Source organism: Enhydra lutris, unplaced genomic scaffold (genome assembly GCF_002288905.1).
Source record: "Enhydra lutris kenyoni isolate GAN:26980312 unplaced genomic scaffold, ASM228890v2 scaffoldscaffold9, whole genome shotgun sequence".
Taxonomy (NCBI): Eukaryota; Metazoa; Chordata; class Mammalia; order Carnivora; family Mustelidae; genus Enhydra; species Enhydra lutris.
The window spans coordinates 20,257,126-20,278,779 of NW_019154093.1; the positions used below are offsets into that span (position 1 = coordinate 20,257,126).

The window sequence follows — 21,654 nt, forward strand, 5'->3', positions numbered from 1 at the left end:
GGGACTTCAACGCCCACTCACTGAAATGAACGGATCATCTAAGCAGAAGATCAACAAAAAACAAGGGCTCTGAATAACACATTGGACCAGATGGACTTCACAGTTATATCTGAACATTCTATCCTAAAACAAGAGAATACTCATTCTTCTGAAGTGCACATGGAACTTTCTCCAGAACAGATCAAATACTGGGTCACAAATCAGGTCTCAACCAATACCAAAAGACTGAGATTATTCCCTGCATATTTTCAGACCACAATGCTTTGAAACTTGAACTCAATCACAAGAGGAAATTTGGAAGGAACTCAAACACTTGGAGGTTAAAGAGCATCCTGCTAAAGAATGAATGTGTCACCCAGGAAATTAAAGAATTTTAAAAACTCATGAAAACTAATGAGAATGAAAATACATTGGTTCAACACCTCTGGGATACAGCAAAGGCGGTCCTAAGAGGAAGTACACTGCAGTACAAGCCTCTCTCAAAAAATTAGAAAAAATCCCAAATACACGAGCTAACTTTACATCTAAAGGATCTGGAGAAAGAACAGCAAATAAAGCCTAAACCAAGCGGGGGAATTTCATTTCAATGCAATAGAAACCAGTAGAATAGTAGAACACATCAGTAAAACTAGAAGCTGGTTCTTTGAAAGAATTAATAAGATCAATAAACTTTTAGCCAGACTTAACAAAGAGAAAGGACCCAAATTAATAAAATCATGAATGAAGGGGGAGAGATCATAATGAACACTAATGAAATATGATTATAAAAACATATTCCAAGCATCTATATGCCAACAAATTGGGCAATCTGGAAGAAATGGATGCATTCCTGGAAACTTATAAACTACTAAAAGTGAAACAGGAAGAAACAGAAAATCTGAACAGACCCATAACCAATAAGGAAATTGAAGCAGTAATCAAAAAACTCCCAAAAAATAAGAGTCCAGGGCTGGATGGCTTCCAGGGGGAATTCTATCAAACATTTAAAGAAGAAATAATACCTATTCTACCACAAAGCAGTTTCAAAAAATAGAAAGGGAAAGAAAACTTCCAAACTCATTCTATAAGGCCAGCATTACCTTAATCCCAAAACCAGATAAAGACCTCATTAAAAGGAGAACTATGTACCAATATCCCTGATGAACATGGATGCCAGACCAATAGGTTCCAACAGTATATTAAAAGGATTACTCACCATGAACAGGTGAGATTTATTCTTGGGATAGAAGGGTGATTCAACATTCACAAACCAATCAACATGACAGATCACATTAATAAAGAAAACACAAGAACCATATGATCCTCTCTTGATCCAAAAAAAAAAAAAAATCTGACAAAATACAGTATCCTTTCTTGATTTAAACTCTTCAAAGTGCAGGGATAGAGAGAACATACCTCAATATCACAAAAGCCTTCTACGAAAAGCCCACAGTGAACTCAATGGGAAAAAACTGAGAGCTTTTCCCTTAAGGTCAGGAACAGGACAGGGATGCCCATTCTCACCATTATTGTTCAACACAGCACTAGAAGTCCTAGCCTCAGCAGTCAGACAACAAAAAAGAAATAAAAAGTATTCAAATTGGCAAAGAAGAAGTCAAACTCTCACTCTTCACAGATGACATGATACTTTATGTGGAAAACCCAAAAGACTCCACCCCCAAATTGCTAGTACTCATACAGCAATTCAGCAACATGGCAGGATGCAAAATCAATGTACAGAAATCAACTGCATTTCTATACACTAACAATGTGACTAAAGAAAGAGGAATCAAGGAATTAATCCCATTTACAACTGCACCAAAAACCATAAGATACCTAGGGATAAACCTAACCAAAGATGTAAAGGATCTGTACTCTAGAAACTACAGAACACTTAAGAAAGAAATTGAGGAAGACAAAAAGAGAGGGAAAAACATTCCACACTCATGGATTAGAAGAATAAGCATTGTGAAAATGTCTATACTGTCCAGAGCAATCTACATATTCAATGCAATCTCTATCAAAATACCATCAGCATTTTTCACACAGCAGGAACAAACAATCCTAAAATTTGTATGGAACCAGAAAAGACCTAAAATTGCCAGGAGATTGCTGAAGAAGAAAAGCAAAGCTGGGGGCATCACAATGCCTGACTTCAAGATATAGTACGAAGCTGCAAACCTCCAGACACATGATACTGGCACAAAAACAGACACATGGGGTGCCTGGGTGGTTCAGTCGTTAAGTGTCTGCCTTCAGCTCAGGTCATGATCCCAGAGTCCTGGGATTGAGTCCCATATCAGGCTCTCTGCTCGGCAGGAAGCCTGCTTCTCCTTCTCCCACTCCCCCTGCCGTGTTTCCTCTCTTGCTGCATCTCTGTCAAATAAATAAATAAAATCTTTAAAAACAAACAAACAGACAAAAACGAACACATAGATCAATGGAACAGAATAGAGACCTCAGAAATGGATCCTCAACTCTATGGTCAACTAATCTTCAACAAAGCAGGAAAGATTATCTAATGGGAAAAAGTCTCTCAAATAAATGGTGCTGGGAAAATTGGGAGAGCCACATGCAGAAGAATGAAACTTCACCATTTTCTTACACCATACTCAAAATGGATCAAAGACCTAAATGTGAGATAGGAATCCATCAAAATCCTAGAGGAAAACACAGGCAGTAACTTCTTTGACTTTAGCCACAGCAACTTCTTGCAAGACACGTCTCTAAAGGCAAGGGGAACAAAAGCAAAAGTGATCTATTGGGACTTTATTAGGATAAAAGCTTTGTGCATGGCAAAGGAAATAGTCAACTAAAAGGCAACCTATGGAATGAGAGAAGATATTTGCAAATGACAGTACAGATAAAGGGCTGGTATCCAAGATCTATAAAGAACTTCTCAAACTCAATACCCAAAAAACAAAAAATCCAGTCAAGAAATGGGCAGAAGACATGAACAGACACTTCTCCAAAGACATACAAATGGCCAACAGACACATGAAAAAAATGCCCCACATCACTTATCATCAGGGTAATACAAATCGAAATCACAATGAGATACCACCTTATACCAGTTAGAATGGCTAAAATGAACAAGACAGGGAATAACAAATGTTGGCAAGGATGCAGAGAAAGGGGAACCCTCTTACACTGTTGGTGAGAATGCAAGTTGGTACAGCCACTCTGGAAAACAGTATGGAGGTTTCTCAAGATGTTACCCCACAACCCAGCAACTACAGTACTGGGTATTTACCCCAAATACACAGATGTAGTGGAAAGAAGGGGCACCTGTACCCCAAACTGGTTCACAGCAGCAATGTCCACAATAGCCAAACTGTGGAAGGAGCCAACATGTCCTTCAACAGATGAATGGACAAAGAAGATGTGGTTTGTACATATAATAGAATATTATTCAGCCATCAGAAAATGAATACCTACCATTTACCTACCATTTAGATTGACACGGATGGAACTGGAAGGTATTATACTAAGTGAAATAAGTCAATTAGAGAAAGACAATTATCATACAGTTTCACTCATATGTGGAACATAAATAGTGCAGAGGATCATAGAAGAAGAGGAGGAAAACTGAACGGGAAGAAATCAGAGAGGGAGGCAAACCATGATAGACTCTTGACTCTGGGAAACAAACTGAGGGTTAGAGAAGGGGAGGTGGGTGAGGGGATATAGTAACTGGGTGATGAGCATTAAAGGAGGGCATGTGATGTGATGGGCACTGGTTATTATATGCAACTAACGAATCATTGAACACTACATAAAAAACTAATGATGTACGATAAAAATAAATAAATAAATAAATAAATAAGCCAACCAACCAACCACATGTTCTATTGTGTGCTCATCTGGCTATTAAAGCAGTTTTGTTTTTTAATTTAAATACTAATTTTTATTTGTATAATCCACTGATTAGAACCCTAGAGAAAAGGTAAAATGAGTGGCACCACAGATGCCTAAGAATCTAGAAGAATCTCTTTATTTTCTGGTAGTATCTGAGGCCAAGAGCAGAAGAGTGACCTGTCTATCTACAGTCATACAATGATTCTGTGGCAGAGCTGGGGCTACAACTCAGATACCTTGACTCATTACTCCTCAATTACTCTCCACAGCACCCAGTGGAAATATAACACCCTCCTCTTGCTTAATTCAAGACTACTGTTACCTGCTTTCCTACCAATGGTTTTCCAACGGCCAAAAAAAAAAAAAAAAAAGGCCATATATATTAACACCAGTGGTTTACTCAACTATCACAAGATTCCCAATTAGCACCCTGGTTTTACCCCTGCTTGTACAATAGCAATTAATTCAAAGCCATAGTTAACAGCAACTTCACAACTCAGAGGCCACATAAGCAGACCATATGTTTGACTTCATGACCAGAGCTCAAAAATACCCTCATAAAAGTCATTAAAATATAAACTGGAACCATCCTCCCAGTATAAAAGGTCAAAGTTCAACAGCATGAATCAATTACTACTAGTAAAAGGGACAACTATACAGGGGATACCTTGTTTTCTGTCAACTTTCCATAAAATGAAGAAAATCTATATAACTAAAATGGAACTGGACCTTTTTATCACTTATCAGTAGAAGACCAAAGCAAGTTGAAAAGACTGTCTTATTACCAAGGCATCTTCTCAGTCTTTTTCTAGCAAGCAATCACCAGGAATACCAAATCCAAAAATATTTAACCTTCTCCATCTATATTTATATATGGCCTGAAAGCTTTGGCATTATTTACATAGAATATTTTACCTTACCTAGAATACTTTTTATTCTGCTCTTCACTTGAATGGCTCCTCAGCCATCATGTCTCAGCTCAAACAGAATGTCTTCAGAGAGGTCTTTCCTGAGCTTACAACCTACAGCAGTGACCCAATTCTTATCATGTCACTCTACTTTAGTTATCTAGAAAGCACTTATTATCACCTAATAATTTTTCTTATATTTTTATACTTTGTTGCCTGTCCCCCCCACACACCTCTACACATACTATATTGTAAACCCCATGAAAGCAGGCATCTTTGTCTTCTTGTTCCTTATTGTATCCCCAGTACCTAGAACAATGACTTAACACTTTGTAAGATGGTACTCAATCTGTACCTAATAAATGACATCTGGTAATGGACACCCTTCATGAGTAACATGATAGATGAACTCTTAATTTATCTGGAAAACACTTTATGGGGCACCTGGGTGGCTCAGTGTTAAGCATCTACCTTTAGCTCGGGTCATGATCCCAGGGTCCTGGGTTGAAGGCCTGCATCTGCCTCCCCACTCTCCCTCTCCCACTCTCCCTGCTTGTGTTTCCTCTCTTGCTGTCTCTCTGTCTCTGTCAAATAAATAAATAAAATCTTAAAAAACAGAACAAAACAAAACACTTTATGACAAATTTGACAATTAGCAAAATAGCCAATGAAGAGACTAGGATGCATAGACCAAAAATCACATTCCTCAATTAGTCATGAAACTTTTCATATTCATTACAAGTATTTGTTATTAAGGGCCTTTTACATATGTAACCCTTCCATAAACTGAGGGAGCTGTTCATTAAGAATGTTCTTCCTTTTCACTGCTCTGAATCTGGTTGGAGAAGATAGTCATACATGAACTAATACTAAGGAAACTAGTCTCATAGAGGAAAAATGTTACCTCAGGCCAAAAAGCCAGTGTAGGGCAAATATAGAACTGAATAGTTTATGTGTTCTATAAAGCCAGAGCTCCTTCCATATTTTGAGGAAAAAAGATATAAAGAACAATGGACAAAAATAAAGGATAACCTCATGCTAAGAAGTGAAGATTGTCTAACTCATTACATTTATGGACATGTTTAAGATCATCTCTTCCCCAGATATTTAATCTCTGTTCTGCATAATGCTTGTTATCCCACCACTAGAACTTTACTCCTTAGATTTGGTCTTTAAGAGGCAAATATCCTTAGGACTGTGTCACTTCACAGTATTTATTCTACAAATATTTCTAAGTACCTAGTACGTTTTAGGTACTCTTTTAGCTGCTGAGGCTATAGCACTAAACAAAAAAAGTCCCTGATTTCTTGTAGCTTTACATTGTGATGAAGAAGATGGACAAGAAATATGAATATATTAATAAAGTAATGCATTTCAGTGATAAAGCAAGATAAAGGGAGAAAGTATGACAGAGGGGCTGTTTTAGGCAGAGGGATCAAGAAAAGCCTCTCTGAGGATGTGACATTTGAGCAGAGGACTGACTAAAGTAAAGAAATAAACTAAATTGATTATTGATGGAAGATCATTCCAGGCAGGGGAATAGGTAAATGCCCTGAAGTAGAAGCACATTTAGAATGTTTAAAGAAGAGGTAGGACACCTGGCTGGGTCAGTCAGTTAAGCCACTGCCTTCGGCTCAGGTCATGATCCCAGGGTCCTGGGCCTGAGTCCCGTGTGGGTCTCCTTGCTCAGCAGGAGCCTACTTCTCCCTCTGCCTGCTCTGCCTGCCGCTCCCCCTGCTTGTGCGCTCTCTCTCTCTCTCTGACAAATAAATTAAATTAAAAAAAAAAAATAAAGAAGAGCAAGTAGGCCAGTGTGGCTGGCAAGCTATGAGCCAGAAGGAGAGTGATAAGAGATGAAATGAGGGAGAAGGTCAGGAACAAGATTATGTAAATCCTTCATGGGTCATAGCAAGGAACTTGGATTTTTATCCTAATTGTGATGAAAAGCTAGTAGAGGGGTTTGAGCAGGGAAGAAATATAATCAAGTTATGTTTTTCAAAGGAGGGCTATTGTTTCCTTTAAATCTCATAACACCATTTGAATTTGGAGAGAGATGCCATTTGAAGGTATGGATTAGGGACAGGGGAAAAAGAGATGATTAAATGGTAAAGCTGAGAGTGGGCAAAGAAAAGTTTACCCACTCATTTTTATTATCTCTGGTTACAAGTTGAGGTAATTTTTTCTTACATTATCTTTTTTTGGTTTTGGTATCAAGATTCTAATGAGCATTATAACATAAGATAGGTAGCAAGACCTCTGGGAAGAATTTAAGATTGGGATACTCTCATGAAGATTTGGTAAGATTTCATCATGGAAATCCTCTGGGGTAGAGAGAGTGGGAAGGAGTGGCATATCAAATTTTTGACTGTTAATTCAGTTTCTTTAATGCTTACCATTTTTTTCAGGTTATCTGTTTCCTTCTTGTACTAATTTTATTACTTTTAATTTTATATAAAATTCTCCATTTCTTCAAATTTCAGGATTTTCTTATATAAAGATACATATTTTTATTATTATTTATATGTATTTATTTTTGTTTAAAACAATTTATTAATTTCTTTTATGTTAGTATTAATTTAATAGCTACTTTATTAATTAAGAAATCTCTTCTGAATCTATGACTAAATCCCCTTTTTCATACCTGAATTTTTATTTGTACTTACTCTTATTTTTTCCTGGCTTGACTTTCTAAGCAAAAAGTTAATTTGCTGTAGATTACCTCTATCAGTAATTTCTGCTACTTAATCTTCCTTTCCTTCTATTTTCTTCTGACTTACTCTGTTGTTATTTCTCTATTTTCTTAAATTGAACAACAATTCAATTGTTTTCTATCTTTCTTGTCTTCTAATTAGTGGACTTAAGATTACACGTTTGCCTCTAGGTACCACTTTTGCTGTATTCTAAGTTTTAGTATCTAGAACTCTCACTGTGTTCACTTCTAAATATCTAGTGTTTTTTATTATTTTTTTATTTTTTAATTTTAATTTAATTAATTTATTTATTAATTATTATTATTTTTATTATTATATTATTATAATTATATTATTTTTATTATGATTTCATTTTGACCCATAATTCTGAAATAAATCATTTGTAGTAATCTAAATATATGGAGAATCTCAGAGATATCTTTTATTATTACTTCACCTCTAATTTAATTGCATAATGGTCAGAGAATGAGGTCAGTATGATAGTGATTCTTTGATACTGGTGTTGTGTTCTAGTAATGGCCAATTTTCATATGTATTCCATTTGTATTTGACTTGGCTATTCAAATCTTCTATAGTCTGCAAAAATATGTTGCTTAATTCATTAGTTTCTGAAATATGTTTGTATATGATTGTGGTTGCTCTATTTCTCCTTGTAATTCTACCAATTTTGCTGATTTGTACACGTAAGTTCACGACTGTCCTATCTTCTTGGTAAAATGGCCCTCATTACTATTTGCCTTAAATTCAACTTTATGTGATACTAATATTGCTATGTATTCTTTTAACTAATATTTAGTTAGAATATAATTTTCTGTCCCTTTATTTTCCCTTTTCTATGCCATTTCTCCAAAAGATGATTCTCTGCGGTGCCTGGGTGGCTCAGTTGGTTAAGCAACTGCCTTTGGCTCAGGTCGTGATCCCAGAGTCCCAGGATCAAGTCCTGCATTGGGCTCCCAGTCTGCTTCTCTCTCTGACCTTCTCCCCTCTCATACTCTCTCTCACTGTCTCTCTCTCAAATAAATAAATGAAAGATCTTTTAAAAAAAATAGATGATTCTCTGGTGAACAACATACAGTGGACTATTTTTAAAATCCTATTTGAGAGCTTTTAATAGGAGTTTAATACTTTACTGAGATTTAAATATACATGATTTTTTTTTTTGCTGTCATATTTTCTGCTCTCTACTCTGTTTTCCTGTCCTCCTTTATCATATTACTGCTTACTGATGTATTGACTAAGTTTTCCCATTTTTTTTCTTTCTAGAAGTATGCAGGTTATTTTTCTTTTCTCACTTCTAGACATATGACTTTGAATTACATGTGGCTACACACCAGTGAAAAGCTCCATTGGCAACTAGGACATATGGGTTGATTAAACAGACTATGTGTCATCTATACATATTTGGAAAATGAAGGACTAAGTAGATATCAGAGTAGTTACAGGGAGAAATTACAGTAGGAGAGACTGCTGAGAACAGAACTCTCAGGAACGCCAACCTTTAGAGCAGATGAAAAGAGGCGCTTACTGAATAAATCAACCTGAGTGGCAGACAGAACATTAAGAGTGAGTGGTATCCGAGCAAAATTCCTGTAAAGAGACAAATTAAGAAAAAGCCTAATACTTTATAAGCTACTTGAGGACAGAGCTTATTTTTATCCAGTATGTAATAATTAAATCCTTGGTGGACTAAATCTTATAATATGAAATGTGTATAATTAACAGGTTTTTTTCTCTTTGCTAATTTTACTTTGACTTATAGTATAGTCTGAAGTGTTGCCATCGGGATACTGTTTCGCTTTTCTATTAATTAGTGAAATCTGATTTATTAAGAAGTGTTTTTAGATGATTTTCAACTATTACATCGGTTATGAATAAGAGATTGCTCTTATATTCTTAGCTTGATATTGTTTTCTGAAAAATATAATTTATGTTAAAATAATTCTAAAAGTAAAAAATAAAATAATTCTAAGCATAATTATAGACATACATATCATAAATTTCTTTCTAGTGTTTTCTTTTTTCAGAAATTGTAAATATAAAAACAGATTCAATTACCAGGCACCCCCTAGTGGCAGTAAAATAAAAAAAAAATTCTTATAGGACATGGTTTAAACTGTAGTGTTCTCTAGATCTACAGTTCTCACCAAAACTTGAGAATAAAATGGTTTGTCGGTAAATAATTTAAAAACATATCACAAGTTCAAAATAATTATAGTAATTTAAGGTTCTGCATGGATTTTTTCAGTTGTCTCCCATGAAATCAAATCAAATATACATCACCAAAAAAAAGGGAAAATACTCTCTAGTTTTATGGAAAGATATATTAGATTAACACACTAAAAGAAAAACAACTTGGATTTTAGTTAGATTTTAATAAAATGTGCATTAACATAATTTTTTCATTAATAGGAGCTTCTGCATGTCCCTCCTCCCACTCCCCAGATACTCTGTGCTTTTATGACTTCTGTTTAGCTTTGAATTTTATTTGTCCTACTGTTCCAACAATGGAAACAGCATCATTATAACTTGGTAAAAATCCATTAAGCCAGGTTGGAAGATCGTGGCAGAGTAGAAGGACCTTAGGCTTGCCTTTTCCCAGGAATACAATTAGATAATTATCAAATCATTCTAACCCCAGAAATGCATCTGAAGACTGGGAGTACAAACTCAACAACTAAAGGTAGAGAAGAGGTTACATGAAAGAAGGTAGGAAGTGTGGAGATACAGTTTGGGAGAAAAACAGACTATGGCCACCACAGTGAGGAGGAAGCCTGGGTCCTGGAGAAGGGTGACTAGCACACAGGAGAGCAAAAGAGGAAAATCAATCCCCATAGCAGATGGCTGGGAAAGCAAGAAGAGCCAAATTTCATGACTTCCTGCAACAAGTGGACCTAAAGCCTGGAGTTTTAAGGGTCCGCAGACTTGGCTGGAATAGAACCCAGAGGGTATTAAGCTACTCTTGGAAAGATGGCAGGCAAACAACCCAAGGGCAAAGAGTAGAAACAGTGATCTGAAGAGCTCCTGGGGGACACAGTGGGTAGGCTGTTTGCTCATTTTGGAGAGCATCCCAGAGAAGGAGCATTCATGGAAAGGTGACTCCAGAACAAAGGAACTGGTCAGCACCATTTCACTACCTGCCCCTCAGCATGACCACAGGGTCACCTGTAGGAACCAGCACAGCATGGACACCTGCTACCTAACTTGATTACACCAAGTCACACACCACCCCCATGCTCCAGAATAATCACCCTTCCCAATCATGCTTGCATCAGTCCACTGTGGCAGTCTCCAGCTCCAGAAGACAGCCCAAACCTGTGCTCACAGCGTGTCTCCAAACATGGGAGTTTTGTGGAGCCTCAGTTCCATGGTGGTGACAGGTCTCATTTCACAAATATACCAGAGCACACCTCATTTAGAAGTGCTACATTCAGGCCAAGGACCAAACACTGCCCACAACAGGCAAAGAGAGCCTCTACAGACAACTGACCTGAAGATAAAGCAGGCAGGACAAAACAACAGAGCACAGCCAGCACACAATGGAGACACTTCTGCAAGTGCCAGGCCCTGGGGAACAGGAGAGACAATACTGCATGGCATTAGAGGGCTTCTTAATAAAGCCATTACCCCCAAGAAGAGCAGATACTGATGACTCCTAACACACAAGAACAGGCACAGAGACTTAGACAAAATGAGAAGACAGAAATATTTATCCCAAATTAAAGAACAGGACAAGGCCAGAGCCAGAGATCTAGGTGAAACAGATAAAAGTAACATGCCTGGTAGAGAATATAAGGTAGTGATCATAAGGATTCACTCTGGACTTCAGAAAAGACAGAGGACATGAATGAGATCTTTAACACAGAGATAAGTAATAACATAACAGAGATAGAGTGATCAATAAACAAAATGAGAAACATACTTCATGGAATGAATAGCAATGAACAGCTTCTGGGAGAAGCAGAAGAACAAATTAATGACCTAGAAGACAAGAGTAATAAAAAGTAATCAAACCAAACAAAAGAGAGAAAAAAGAATTACACAAAACAAGAAAAGACTTGGAGAACTCAGTGACTAAATCAAAGGTAGTAACATTCATATACAGGAGTCCCAGAAGAAGAAGAGAGAAAAGGGGGCAGAGAAATTATTTGAAGAAATGATAGCTGAAAACAGAGGTGCTTGGGTGGCTCAGTCAGTTAAACGTCTGCCTTCAAGTCATAATCCCAGGGTCCAGGGATTGAGCTCCATGTCGGGCTCCCTATTCAGTGGGGGGCCTGCTACTCCCTCTCTTTCTCCCTCTGCCCCTGCTCATAATCTCTCTCTTGCTATCTTTCTCTCAAATAAATAAATAAATAAATAATTTTTTAAAAAAGAGCTGAAAACATCCCTTATCTGGGGAAAGAAACAGGAGAGGCACAGAAAACCCCCATTAAAGTCAATAAAAGCAGATTCACACCAACACATAATTAAACTATGGCAAAATATTGTAATGAAGAAAGTTGTTTTTTTTTTTAATTTTTTTTTTTAAAGATTTTATTTATTTATTTGACAGAGAGATCACAAGCAGGCAGAGAGGCAGGCAGAGAGAGAGGAGGAAGCAGGCTCCCCTAGAGAGCAGAGAGCCCGATGCGGGGCTCGATCCCAGGACTCTGAGATCATGACCTGAGCCGAAGGCAGCGGCCCAACCCACTGAGCCACCCAGGTGCCCCTGAAGAAAGTTTTTAAAAGCAGCAAGAAAAAGAAGACTATAACTTACATGGGAAACCCATAAGGCCAACAGGGGATTTTTCAGCTGAAACTTTCTAAACCAGAAGAGAGTGGCATAATATATTTGAAAGTGCTGAATGGAAAAAATCTGCAGCCAAGAAGCCTACCCAAGAAGGCTATCATCAAATAAGAGATATAAAGAGTTTCCCACACAAACTAAAATGAAAGGAGTTCAAGACCACTAAGCCAGCCTGCAAGAAATATTAGAAGGGACTCTTTGAGTGGAAAGGAGAGACCTAAAGTGACAGTATAACAGCAGGAAACAGAAAAGTAGTAAAAAATGAATATTTCTGTAAAAAGCCAGTCAAGGAACTCATAATATAATAGAATGTAATATATAACACCATATACCTCAAATGTGGGGAGGAGTAAAAAAAATGGGTTCAAACTTAAATGATGATCAACTTAATATAGATTGCTGAATGAAGAAGACGTTGTATATAAAGCTTATGGTAACCACAAATCAAAAAGTACTAATATATATACGCAAAGAATAAAGAGAAAGAAATCAAAATATATCACTAAAGAAAACCATGAAAGAAAGACAAGAAAGGATCAGAGAAAATCTTCAGAAACACCCACAAAACAAGTAACAAAATGACAACATGTAAATGGAGTAAATGCTCCAATCAAAAGATAAAGGGTGGGGCGCCTGGGTGGCTCAGTGGGTTAAGCCTCTGCCTTCGGCTCAGGTCATGATCTCAGGGTCCTGGGATCGAGCCCCGCATCGGGCTCTCTGCTCAACAGGGAGCCTGCTTTCCCCCCTCTCTCTCTGACTGCCTCTCTGCCTACTTGTGATCTCTCTCTCTGTCACATAAATAAATAAAATCTTAAAAAAAAAAAAAAAGATAAAGGGTGATGGAATGGATTAAAAAAAAGTAACCCATTTATAGGATGCCTGGAAGACACTCATTTTAGACCTAAAGATGCCCAAACAAACACTGAAAGTGAGGGGATGGAAAAACATTTATCATGAAAGTCGATGTAAAACGAAAGCCACAGTAGCAATACTTATATCAAACAAAATAGCCTTTAAAACAAAGACTGTAACAAGAGATAAAGGAGGACACTATATAATAATAAAGGGGACAATCAAACAAGAAGATATAACAAATACAAATATTTGTGTACCCAATATGGGAGCACCCAAATACATCAAACAGTTAGTAACAAACATAAAGGAATTAATCAATAAAAATACAATAATAGTAGGAGACTTTAACACCCCACTTACATCAATGGACAGAAGGAAACAATGGCTTTGAATGACACACTGGACCAGAGGGATTTAACAGATATATTCAGACCATTTCATCCTAAAACAGCAGAATACACATTCTTTTCAAGTGTACATGGAACACTCTCCAGCATAAATCACATATTAGGCAAAACAAAACAGGCCACATCAAATTTAAAAAGAAGTCATACCGTGCATCTTTTCTGACCACAAGACTATGAAACTAGAAGTCAACCACAAGAAAAAATCTGGAAAGACCACAAATACATGGAGGTTAAATAACATGCTACTAAACAATGAATGGGTCAACAAAGAAGTAAGAAGAAATTTTAAAAAGTACATGGAAACAAATGAAAATGAAAACACAATGGTTCATAATCTTTGGGATACAGCAAAAATGGTTCTAAGAGGAAGTTCACAGCAATACAGACCTACCTCAGGAAGCAAGAAAAATCTCCAATAAATGACTCAACCTTAGACCTAAAGGAGCTAGAAAAAGAGCAAAAAACAAAACCTAATGCCAGCAAAATGAAGGATATAATAAAGATTAGGACAAATAAATGATATAGAAACTTAAAAAACAACAGAAAAGATCAATGAAACCAGGAGCTGGTTCTTTGGAAAAAATCAGTAAAACTGATAGGCCTCTAGCCAGACTCATCAAGGAAAAAAAGGACCCAAATAAATTAAATCACAAGTGAAAGAGAAGAAATAATGAAGACTACAGAAATATAAACGATTATAAGAGAATATTATGAAAACTATATGTTCACAAATTGGATAACCTAGAAGAAATGGATAAATTCCTAAAAACAAATAACCTACCAAAACTTAAAAGAAATAGAAATTTTGAGCAGACTGATTATCAGTAATGAAATTGAATCAGTAATCAAAAAACTCACAACAAACAAAAGTCTAGGAACAGACAGCTTCAAAGGCAAATTCTACCAAACATTTGAAGAAGTGCTAATAACCTATTCTCAAGCTACTCCAAAAAAACAGAAATGGAAGGAAAATTTCTAAATTCATTATACAAGGCCACCAGCATTACCCTGATACCAAAACCAGATAAAAATACCACACCAAAAAAGAGAAAGAGAGAGAGAGAGAGAGAACTACTGGCCAATATCTCTGATGAACATAGATACAAAGATCCTCAAAAGGATACTAGCAGACCAAATCCAACAATACATTACAAATGTCATTCACCACAATCAAGTAGGATTCATTCTTGGGCTGCAAGGATGGTTCAAAATTTGCAAATTAATCAACATGATACACCATATCATAAGAACCGTATGATCATTTCAAGGATAAGAACCATATGATCATTTCAATGAAAGCAGAAAAAGCACTGGACAAAGTACAACATTCATTCATGATAAAAACCCTCAGGGGCGCCTGTGTGGCTCAAGGGGTTAAGGCCTCTGCCTTCGGCTCAGGTCATGATCCCAGGGTCCTGGGATCGAGCCTCACATCAGGCTCTCTGCTCCGCAGGGAGCCTGCTTCCTCTTTTCTCTCTCTGCCTGCCTCTCTGCCTACTTGTGATCTCTGCCTGTCAAATGGATAAATAAAATCTTAAAAAAAAAAAAAACCTCAAAAAGTAGGTTTAGAGAGAACATACAAAAGGCCATATAGAACAAAACCACAGCTAACATCCTCCTCAATGGGGAAAAACTGAGAGCCTTTCCCCTAAAGTCAGACAAAAAGACAAGGATGGGGACGCCTGGGTGGCTCAGTTGGTTGGGCGGCTGCCTTTGGCTCAGGTCGTGATCCCAGCGTCCTGGGATCGAGTCCCACATCGGGCGCCTTGCTCATCAGGGAGCCTGCTTCTCCCTCTGCCTCTGCCTGCCATTCTGTCTGCCTGTGCTTGCTCTCTCTCCCTCTCTCTGTCTGACAAATAAATAAATAAAATCTTAAAAAAAAAAAAAAAAAAAAGACAAGGATGCCCACTCTCACCACTTCTATTCAACATAGTGCTCAAAGTCTTAGCCACAGCAATCAGACAACAAAAATAAATACAACGCATCCAGATCAGCAAGAAGTAAAATTCTCACTATGCATATGACATGATACTATATAAAGAAAATACAAAAGACTCCTAGAACTGATAGAAAAATTCAGTAAAGTTGCAGGATACAAATTCAATCTACAGAAATCTGTTGCACTTCTATATTCCAATACTGAAGCAGCAGAAAAAGAAATTTAAAAAATAATCCCATCTACAGTTGTACCAAAAATAGTAAGATACCTAGGAATAAACCAAACCAAACAGCTGAGAGACCTGTATTCTGAAAACTATAAAACACTGATGAAAGAAATTAAAGATGACAAATGAAATGAGAAGACATTCCATGCTCATGGATTAGAAGAATAAATATTGTTAAAAAGTCTATACCAGGGGTGCCTGGGTGGCTCTGCCTTCAGCGCAGGTCATGATCCCAGTGTCCTGGGATCCAGCCCCACATCAGGCTCCCTGCTCAGCAGGGAATTTGCTTGTCCCTCTCCAATTCCCCCTGCTTGTATTCCCTCTCTCGCTGGTCTCTTCCTCTCTCTGTGTCAAATAAATAAATAAATAAAATCTTAAAAAATAAATAAATAAAATGTCTATACTAACCAAAGCAATCTACACATTTAATGTAATCCCTATCAGAATACCACAAGCATTTTTCATAGAATTGGAACAAACAATTCTAAAATTTATATGGAACCACAAAGGGCCTGAACAGCCATAGCAACCTTGAAAAGGAAAAGCAAATCTAGGGACATCACAATTCCAGAATTCAAATTATTTTACAATGCTGTAGTAATCAAAAGAGTATGTTACTGGGAAAAAAAAGACACAGATCAATGGAACAGAACAGAAAACCCAGAAATAAATAACACCTACATGGTCAATTAATCTATGGCAAAGCAGGAAAGAATATCCAATGGGAAAGACAGTCTCTTCAAAAATATTGATGGGAAAACTGGATGGCAACATGCAAAAGAAACTGAACCACTTTTCTACATCATACAGAAAAATAAATTCAAAATGGATGAAAGACCTAAATGCGAGACCTGAAACCATAAAAATCCTAGAAGATAATACAGGCAATAACTTCTCTGACATTAGCCGTTGCAACTGTTTTCTAGGTATGTGTCCTGAGGCAAGAGAATCAAAAATAAAAATAAACTATTGGGATTGCATCAATATGAAAAGTTTCTGCAGAGTGAAGGAAACAATCAATAAAACCAAAAGGCAAACTTTCAGAATGGGAGGAAATATTTGCAAATGACATTATCCAATGAAGGCTTAGTATCCTAAATATAAAGAATTTGTACAACTCAACACCCAAACACCAGACATTTCTCCAAAGAAGATATACAGATGGCCAGCAGACACATGAAAAGATGCTCAACATCAGGGAAGAGCAAATCTAAATCACCATATGCTATCATGTCACACTTGTCAGAATGGCTAAAATCAAAAAACACGAGAGACAAGTGTTAACAGGGATGTGGAGAACAAAGAACCCTCCTGCACTGTTGGTGGGAATGCAAACTGGTGCAGCCACTCTGAAAACAGTATGGACATTCCTCAAAACATTAAAAATAGAATTACTCTACAATCCAGCAATTGCACTACCGGGTATTTACCCAAAGAATACAAAAACACAAATTCAAAAGGATATATGCACCCATGTATTTATAGCAGCATTATTTACAATGGCCAAGATATGGAAACAGCCAAAGCGTCCACTGATGATGAATAAAGAAGATGCAGTATATATATACAATGGAATATTATTCAGCCATAAAACAAAATGAAATCACTATTTGCAACAATGTGATGAGGCTAAAGAGTATAATGCTAAGCAAACTAAATCAGTCAGAGAAAAACATATGCCATACGACTTCACTCCTATGTGGAATTTAAGAAACAAAACAAATGAGCGAAGGAGAAAAAGAGAGAAAGAGACATAAACCAAGAAACAGACTCTTAACTGTAGAGAACAAACTGATGGTTATCAGAAAGGAGGTGGGTAGGGGGATGGCTTAAATAGGTGATGGGGCTTAAGGAGCGCACTAGTTGTGATTAGCTCCAGGTGATGCATGGAATTATTGAATTACTATATTGTACACCTGAAACTAACATAACATCATAGGTTAAATGGAATTAAAATAGAAACTTTGGAAGAGATTCATAAAGACCACTTTAGTGTTGTATTAAATACTCATTTGCCAATAAAACACTGCATTTCATAAGCACTATAGGGCCCTGCTTGCCTAGGAACTGAGCAATTTGACAATCAAAGGAAGGTCAGCCACATGGCAATGAAGAACAATTCCATTAGCCCAAGAAGACATTTTAATAAATCAATTTAATCATAAGACTAAAAAGCAATGGATTATAATCAATAATGTCTCCTATCTGCTCATAATTATGTGGACTACAGATTGGGTGACAGTGATTACACTCTGTTAACTAAACTACAAAAATAATGTCCTGACTAAATACAGAACCATACAAATAACTCCTTGTTTAACTTAATCTCATGTAGTGTTGATATCAACATTGCTATAAACACAAGGACTACAAGTACTGTTTGGCTGTTTGCAATGATGTGCAAATTCAATCTCCCATTAATATGTGATCTTAACATGGAAAATGAACAGTGACTGATTCTTAACCTAACCTTAACAGTGATTAAATTCTTAACCCAAAATGAACTATTAACAGACTATCAAATACAATTACATTAGATTTAACTTTTTTCAGTTCAGTGATTTCTACTTTGGTACAAGCCAAATTTAATTTTTTTGCTACTATCTACCTGTAATGGCATAATCTATAAGAAATATACATTTGGTCTTCTCCCCCAACCTCCACAAGAGCTCCCTAGAACCCTTGGAACTTTCTAAATGATAAGAGTATTACAGATGGAAGGAGAAGGGGGTCTTTTGTTATTCATAACAAGCCCCTTTCAGCCACACAAGAGTTTGCTCATGAGTTAATGACTATGAGAAAAACCCTCAGGATGAGGACTGGTTGCAAGGGAAAGCAAGCAAGTGATTAAAGGGCTGGAACTTTCAGCTACCTGCATTCTCCCTGCCTCCACATTTGTAGGGAGGGCGGAGGGGCTGGATGTTGAGTTAATTATTAATAGCCAATAATTTAGTCAATCCTGCCTATGCAATAAAGCCTCTATAAAAAAACTCTAGCTGAAGTGTTTTATTTTTATTTTTTCTGGAAGTGTTTTAAAGAGCTTCCAAGTTGGTGAACAAGAATGCATCCACGCTGTGAGGGTAGCACTCCAAACTTTAAGCTCCTGTGCTCAAGACACTTCCATATCTTGTCCTATATATACCTGTTCACCTGGCTGTTCATTTATTTCTTTAAAATGTGTTTTGTAATAATTTGGTAATAGTAACTAGAGCACTCTTCTGAATTCTGTGAGCCATTCTAGCAAATTATCAAACCCAAGAAGGGGGCTATGAGAACCTCCACTGTATAACCGGTTGTTCAGAAGCACAGTAGACAACCTCAACTTGAAATAGTGTCCATTGTGGGAAGAGTCTTATGGAACTGAGCCCTGAACTTATGGGATTAGATGCTATCTCCAGGTAGCTGGTATCAGAATTTATTTAAATTGTAGAACATCAAGCTTCTATTGAAGAATTGCCCAGTGTGTGGGGAAAGAACCCCATACATTTGGTAGCCAAAACTGCTCTGTGAGCAGCATAGTAGAGAAAAACAATAATTTTCTCCTCCTACTGTAAGGGCCTATTTAGCCAGAGCAGCCCCACCTTGGTTGAACAGCCATTTTGTTGTTTATGCAGTAAAACTTAAACTGACTCTGCCCCCCCCCCCCCCACTAGGGGAACTTACTTCAAAGCAAGACGGGGAAATCAGTCCCAGGTAACAAAGCCCAAATACAAGGGTGGGTCAGGTCAGGTGGAGATAATACCCAAATGCAGGGATGAGTCCCGTCAGGTGGAGACATCCAATCAGTAGAGCACGCATACTGTCTCCCTAGCTACTAAGGAGTGTGGACCCCGCCTTTTGGGCTCCAATTCTGACCAAGGTGATAGGCTAGTTCAAATGTCTACTATAGGGTAAATTGTAATTCAATTGGTCACTTATGTGTGACCTAGCATGACTGTGCAGCTTTCTCTGTGTGTTACAATCTCATTGGCCACCTGTGTGTGGCCAGGCCCAACCACATGGCCTTTGCTCTATAAAAGTTAGTCTGTGAGGCAGGGAGGGGTCACCCTCTCTGTAAGGGGCAGCACCCACTGGTCTATTTGATGGTCGGTTTGATTCTTGATGCTTGGCGCAAAATAAAGCTTTGCTTGACCTTCGCTTTGTATCAGTCTCGCTCCTTTGACCATGGACCCATTATTGGGGGACCCAACACTACTATATAATAATAAAGATATTTAATACGGTAGGAAAAGTTTGAGAATATCCCAAGTTTAGGCACACAGGTCTCCCTACTAAACAAAATCACCAAGTAGTACTAAAAAAGAAGTAAATGTGTATAAAAACGGAAAAAATCTAAGAACAACTTAAACGTAGTTCTGGAATGATACTGTACTCACAAATATTATTACTCTATCATTAACATCATGTACTTTAGATCAGTTTGTTTCACTTAGCAATAATAACATCATATATAATTTAATATCAAAATCATTTACCATTCTATAAATGTCCCGAGTTTCACTGTGAATAATGAAAAAAGAACAAGATACTTTATTCCAAAGAGATAAAGTCTTAATAAAAATGCTGTATCAGTGCTTTTCAAGCTGTATTCTGCAGTGCCTGATGAATTTTCCTCAAAGGTTTGCCTTCTTTAGCCATGGGAGAAGCTAGAGTTCCATTTTCTCAATCTCTTCCTTCCAACACTAGTCCTTCCCCATCAAAAAGAACACTATCATTTTTGACTATTTTTCCCATAATGGAGTTTTGCCAAAGATTTTCTTTGGAAAAAAATTCCACCACTAAAATCAAACTATCTAAACCAAATAGTTTGAAAGTTTATGTAGTTAATAGTTGTTGGTGAGTTAAAGCTTCAACAAGAGTTTGATTTGATTTCATTTTGGTATTTATATACAGCTTAAAGCAACTTAATAATCAAGCTTAATTTCAGATTCTCAGGAAAAGTAAACACCTTACCCAGTATGACTAGATGATGAAGGTGGTGGCAAGTCTGGTGTAAGGACATAAAGACTGTTGTTTTTTGGCAAATGTAGCGATTTTAAGACGGTCTGAAAAAGAAAAATAAAAGACAAACAAAAAAATGACTGTTGTTGTACATTACTTTTCCCCTAAAGTTCTTAAAACTTTTCAATATTGTAGTTTTTTGAAACTTTTAACAATTTCCTAAACAGAATAATGCAGCACTATTAAAACCAAGTAACTTGTTTCTCCTATATATACCATAAATAAGCATAAATATGAACATTAAAAAATATAAATTCTTTAGTTCATGATGAGATACAATAGATAAGAACACAGTTGAGAGTCATTAATTTCTTCATTGAAGAAGTACACCCTTGAAACTAATATGCACTTCATTCCAGGATTATTTTAGCAAAAAATAGCAATGTGGGTTGTCAGAGATGATAAGACCTAGAAAAGATCATAGGGAGCACCTCAACCTTATGACTTTATAGATGAGGAGTTGGGAGCCTGAGCAGTAAGGTGACTTGGATGAGGTCTCTAGTTAAGTGTTACCTAGGTCACTTAACTCTTACTCCAGAGAATTTTTTTGTTAAAATGACCCATCTAGGGTGAAAAAACTACTCTTGGAATACACCTGAATTACATCTTGAAAACCATACAAAAGTTCACTAAATTTTTTGGCCATAAAAGTTCACTAAATTTTTTGGCTATAAAATTACTACATACCGGGGCGCCTGGGTGGCTCAGTGGTTAAAGCCTCTGCCTTCGGCTCAGGTCATGATCCCAGGGTCCTGGGATTGAGCCTCACATCGGGCTCTCTGCTCAGCAGGGAGCCTGCCTCCTCCTCCTCTCTCTCTCTGCCTGCCTCTCTGCCTACTTGTGATCTGTCTGTCAAATAAATAAAAATCTTTAAAAAAAAAATTACTACATACCTTTTAAATTCCTAACTTGACAGTAAAAACTAACATAGTTCAAACCTTTTTTTTTTTTTTTTTTAAAGTAAGCTCCACACCCAGTGTGAAGTCC

The 21,654-nt window shown here is 37.0% G+C and overlaps 1 protein-coding gene across 3 annotated transcripts in view; it reads right to left on the reverse strand.

Annotated features, from left to right (window-relative positions):
* LOC111142863 (Fas associated factor 1) overlaps positions 1-21,654 on the reverse strand; it is a 468,894-nt gene that overhangs the window by 262,831 nt on the left and 184,409 nt on the right. For all 3 annotated transcript variants that reach the window (XM_022496233.1, XM_022496232.1, XM_022496235.1), the window contains one exon: positions 20,620-20,711. In XM_022496233.1, the coding sequence (XP_022351941.1) occupies positions 20,620-20,711 (92 nt within the window). The remainder of the gene's footprint in view (positions 1-20,619; positions 20,712-21,654) is intronic.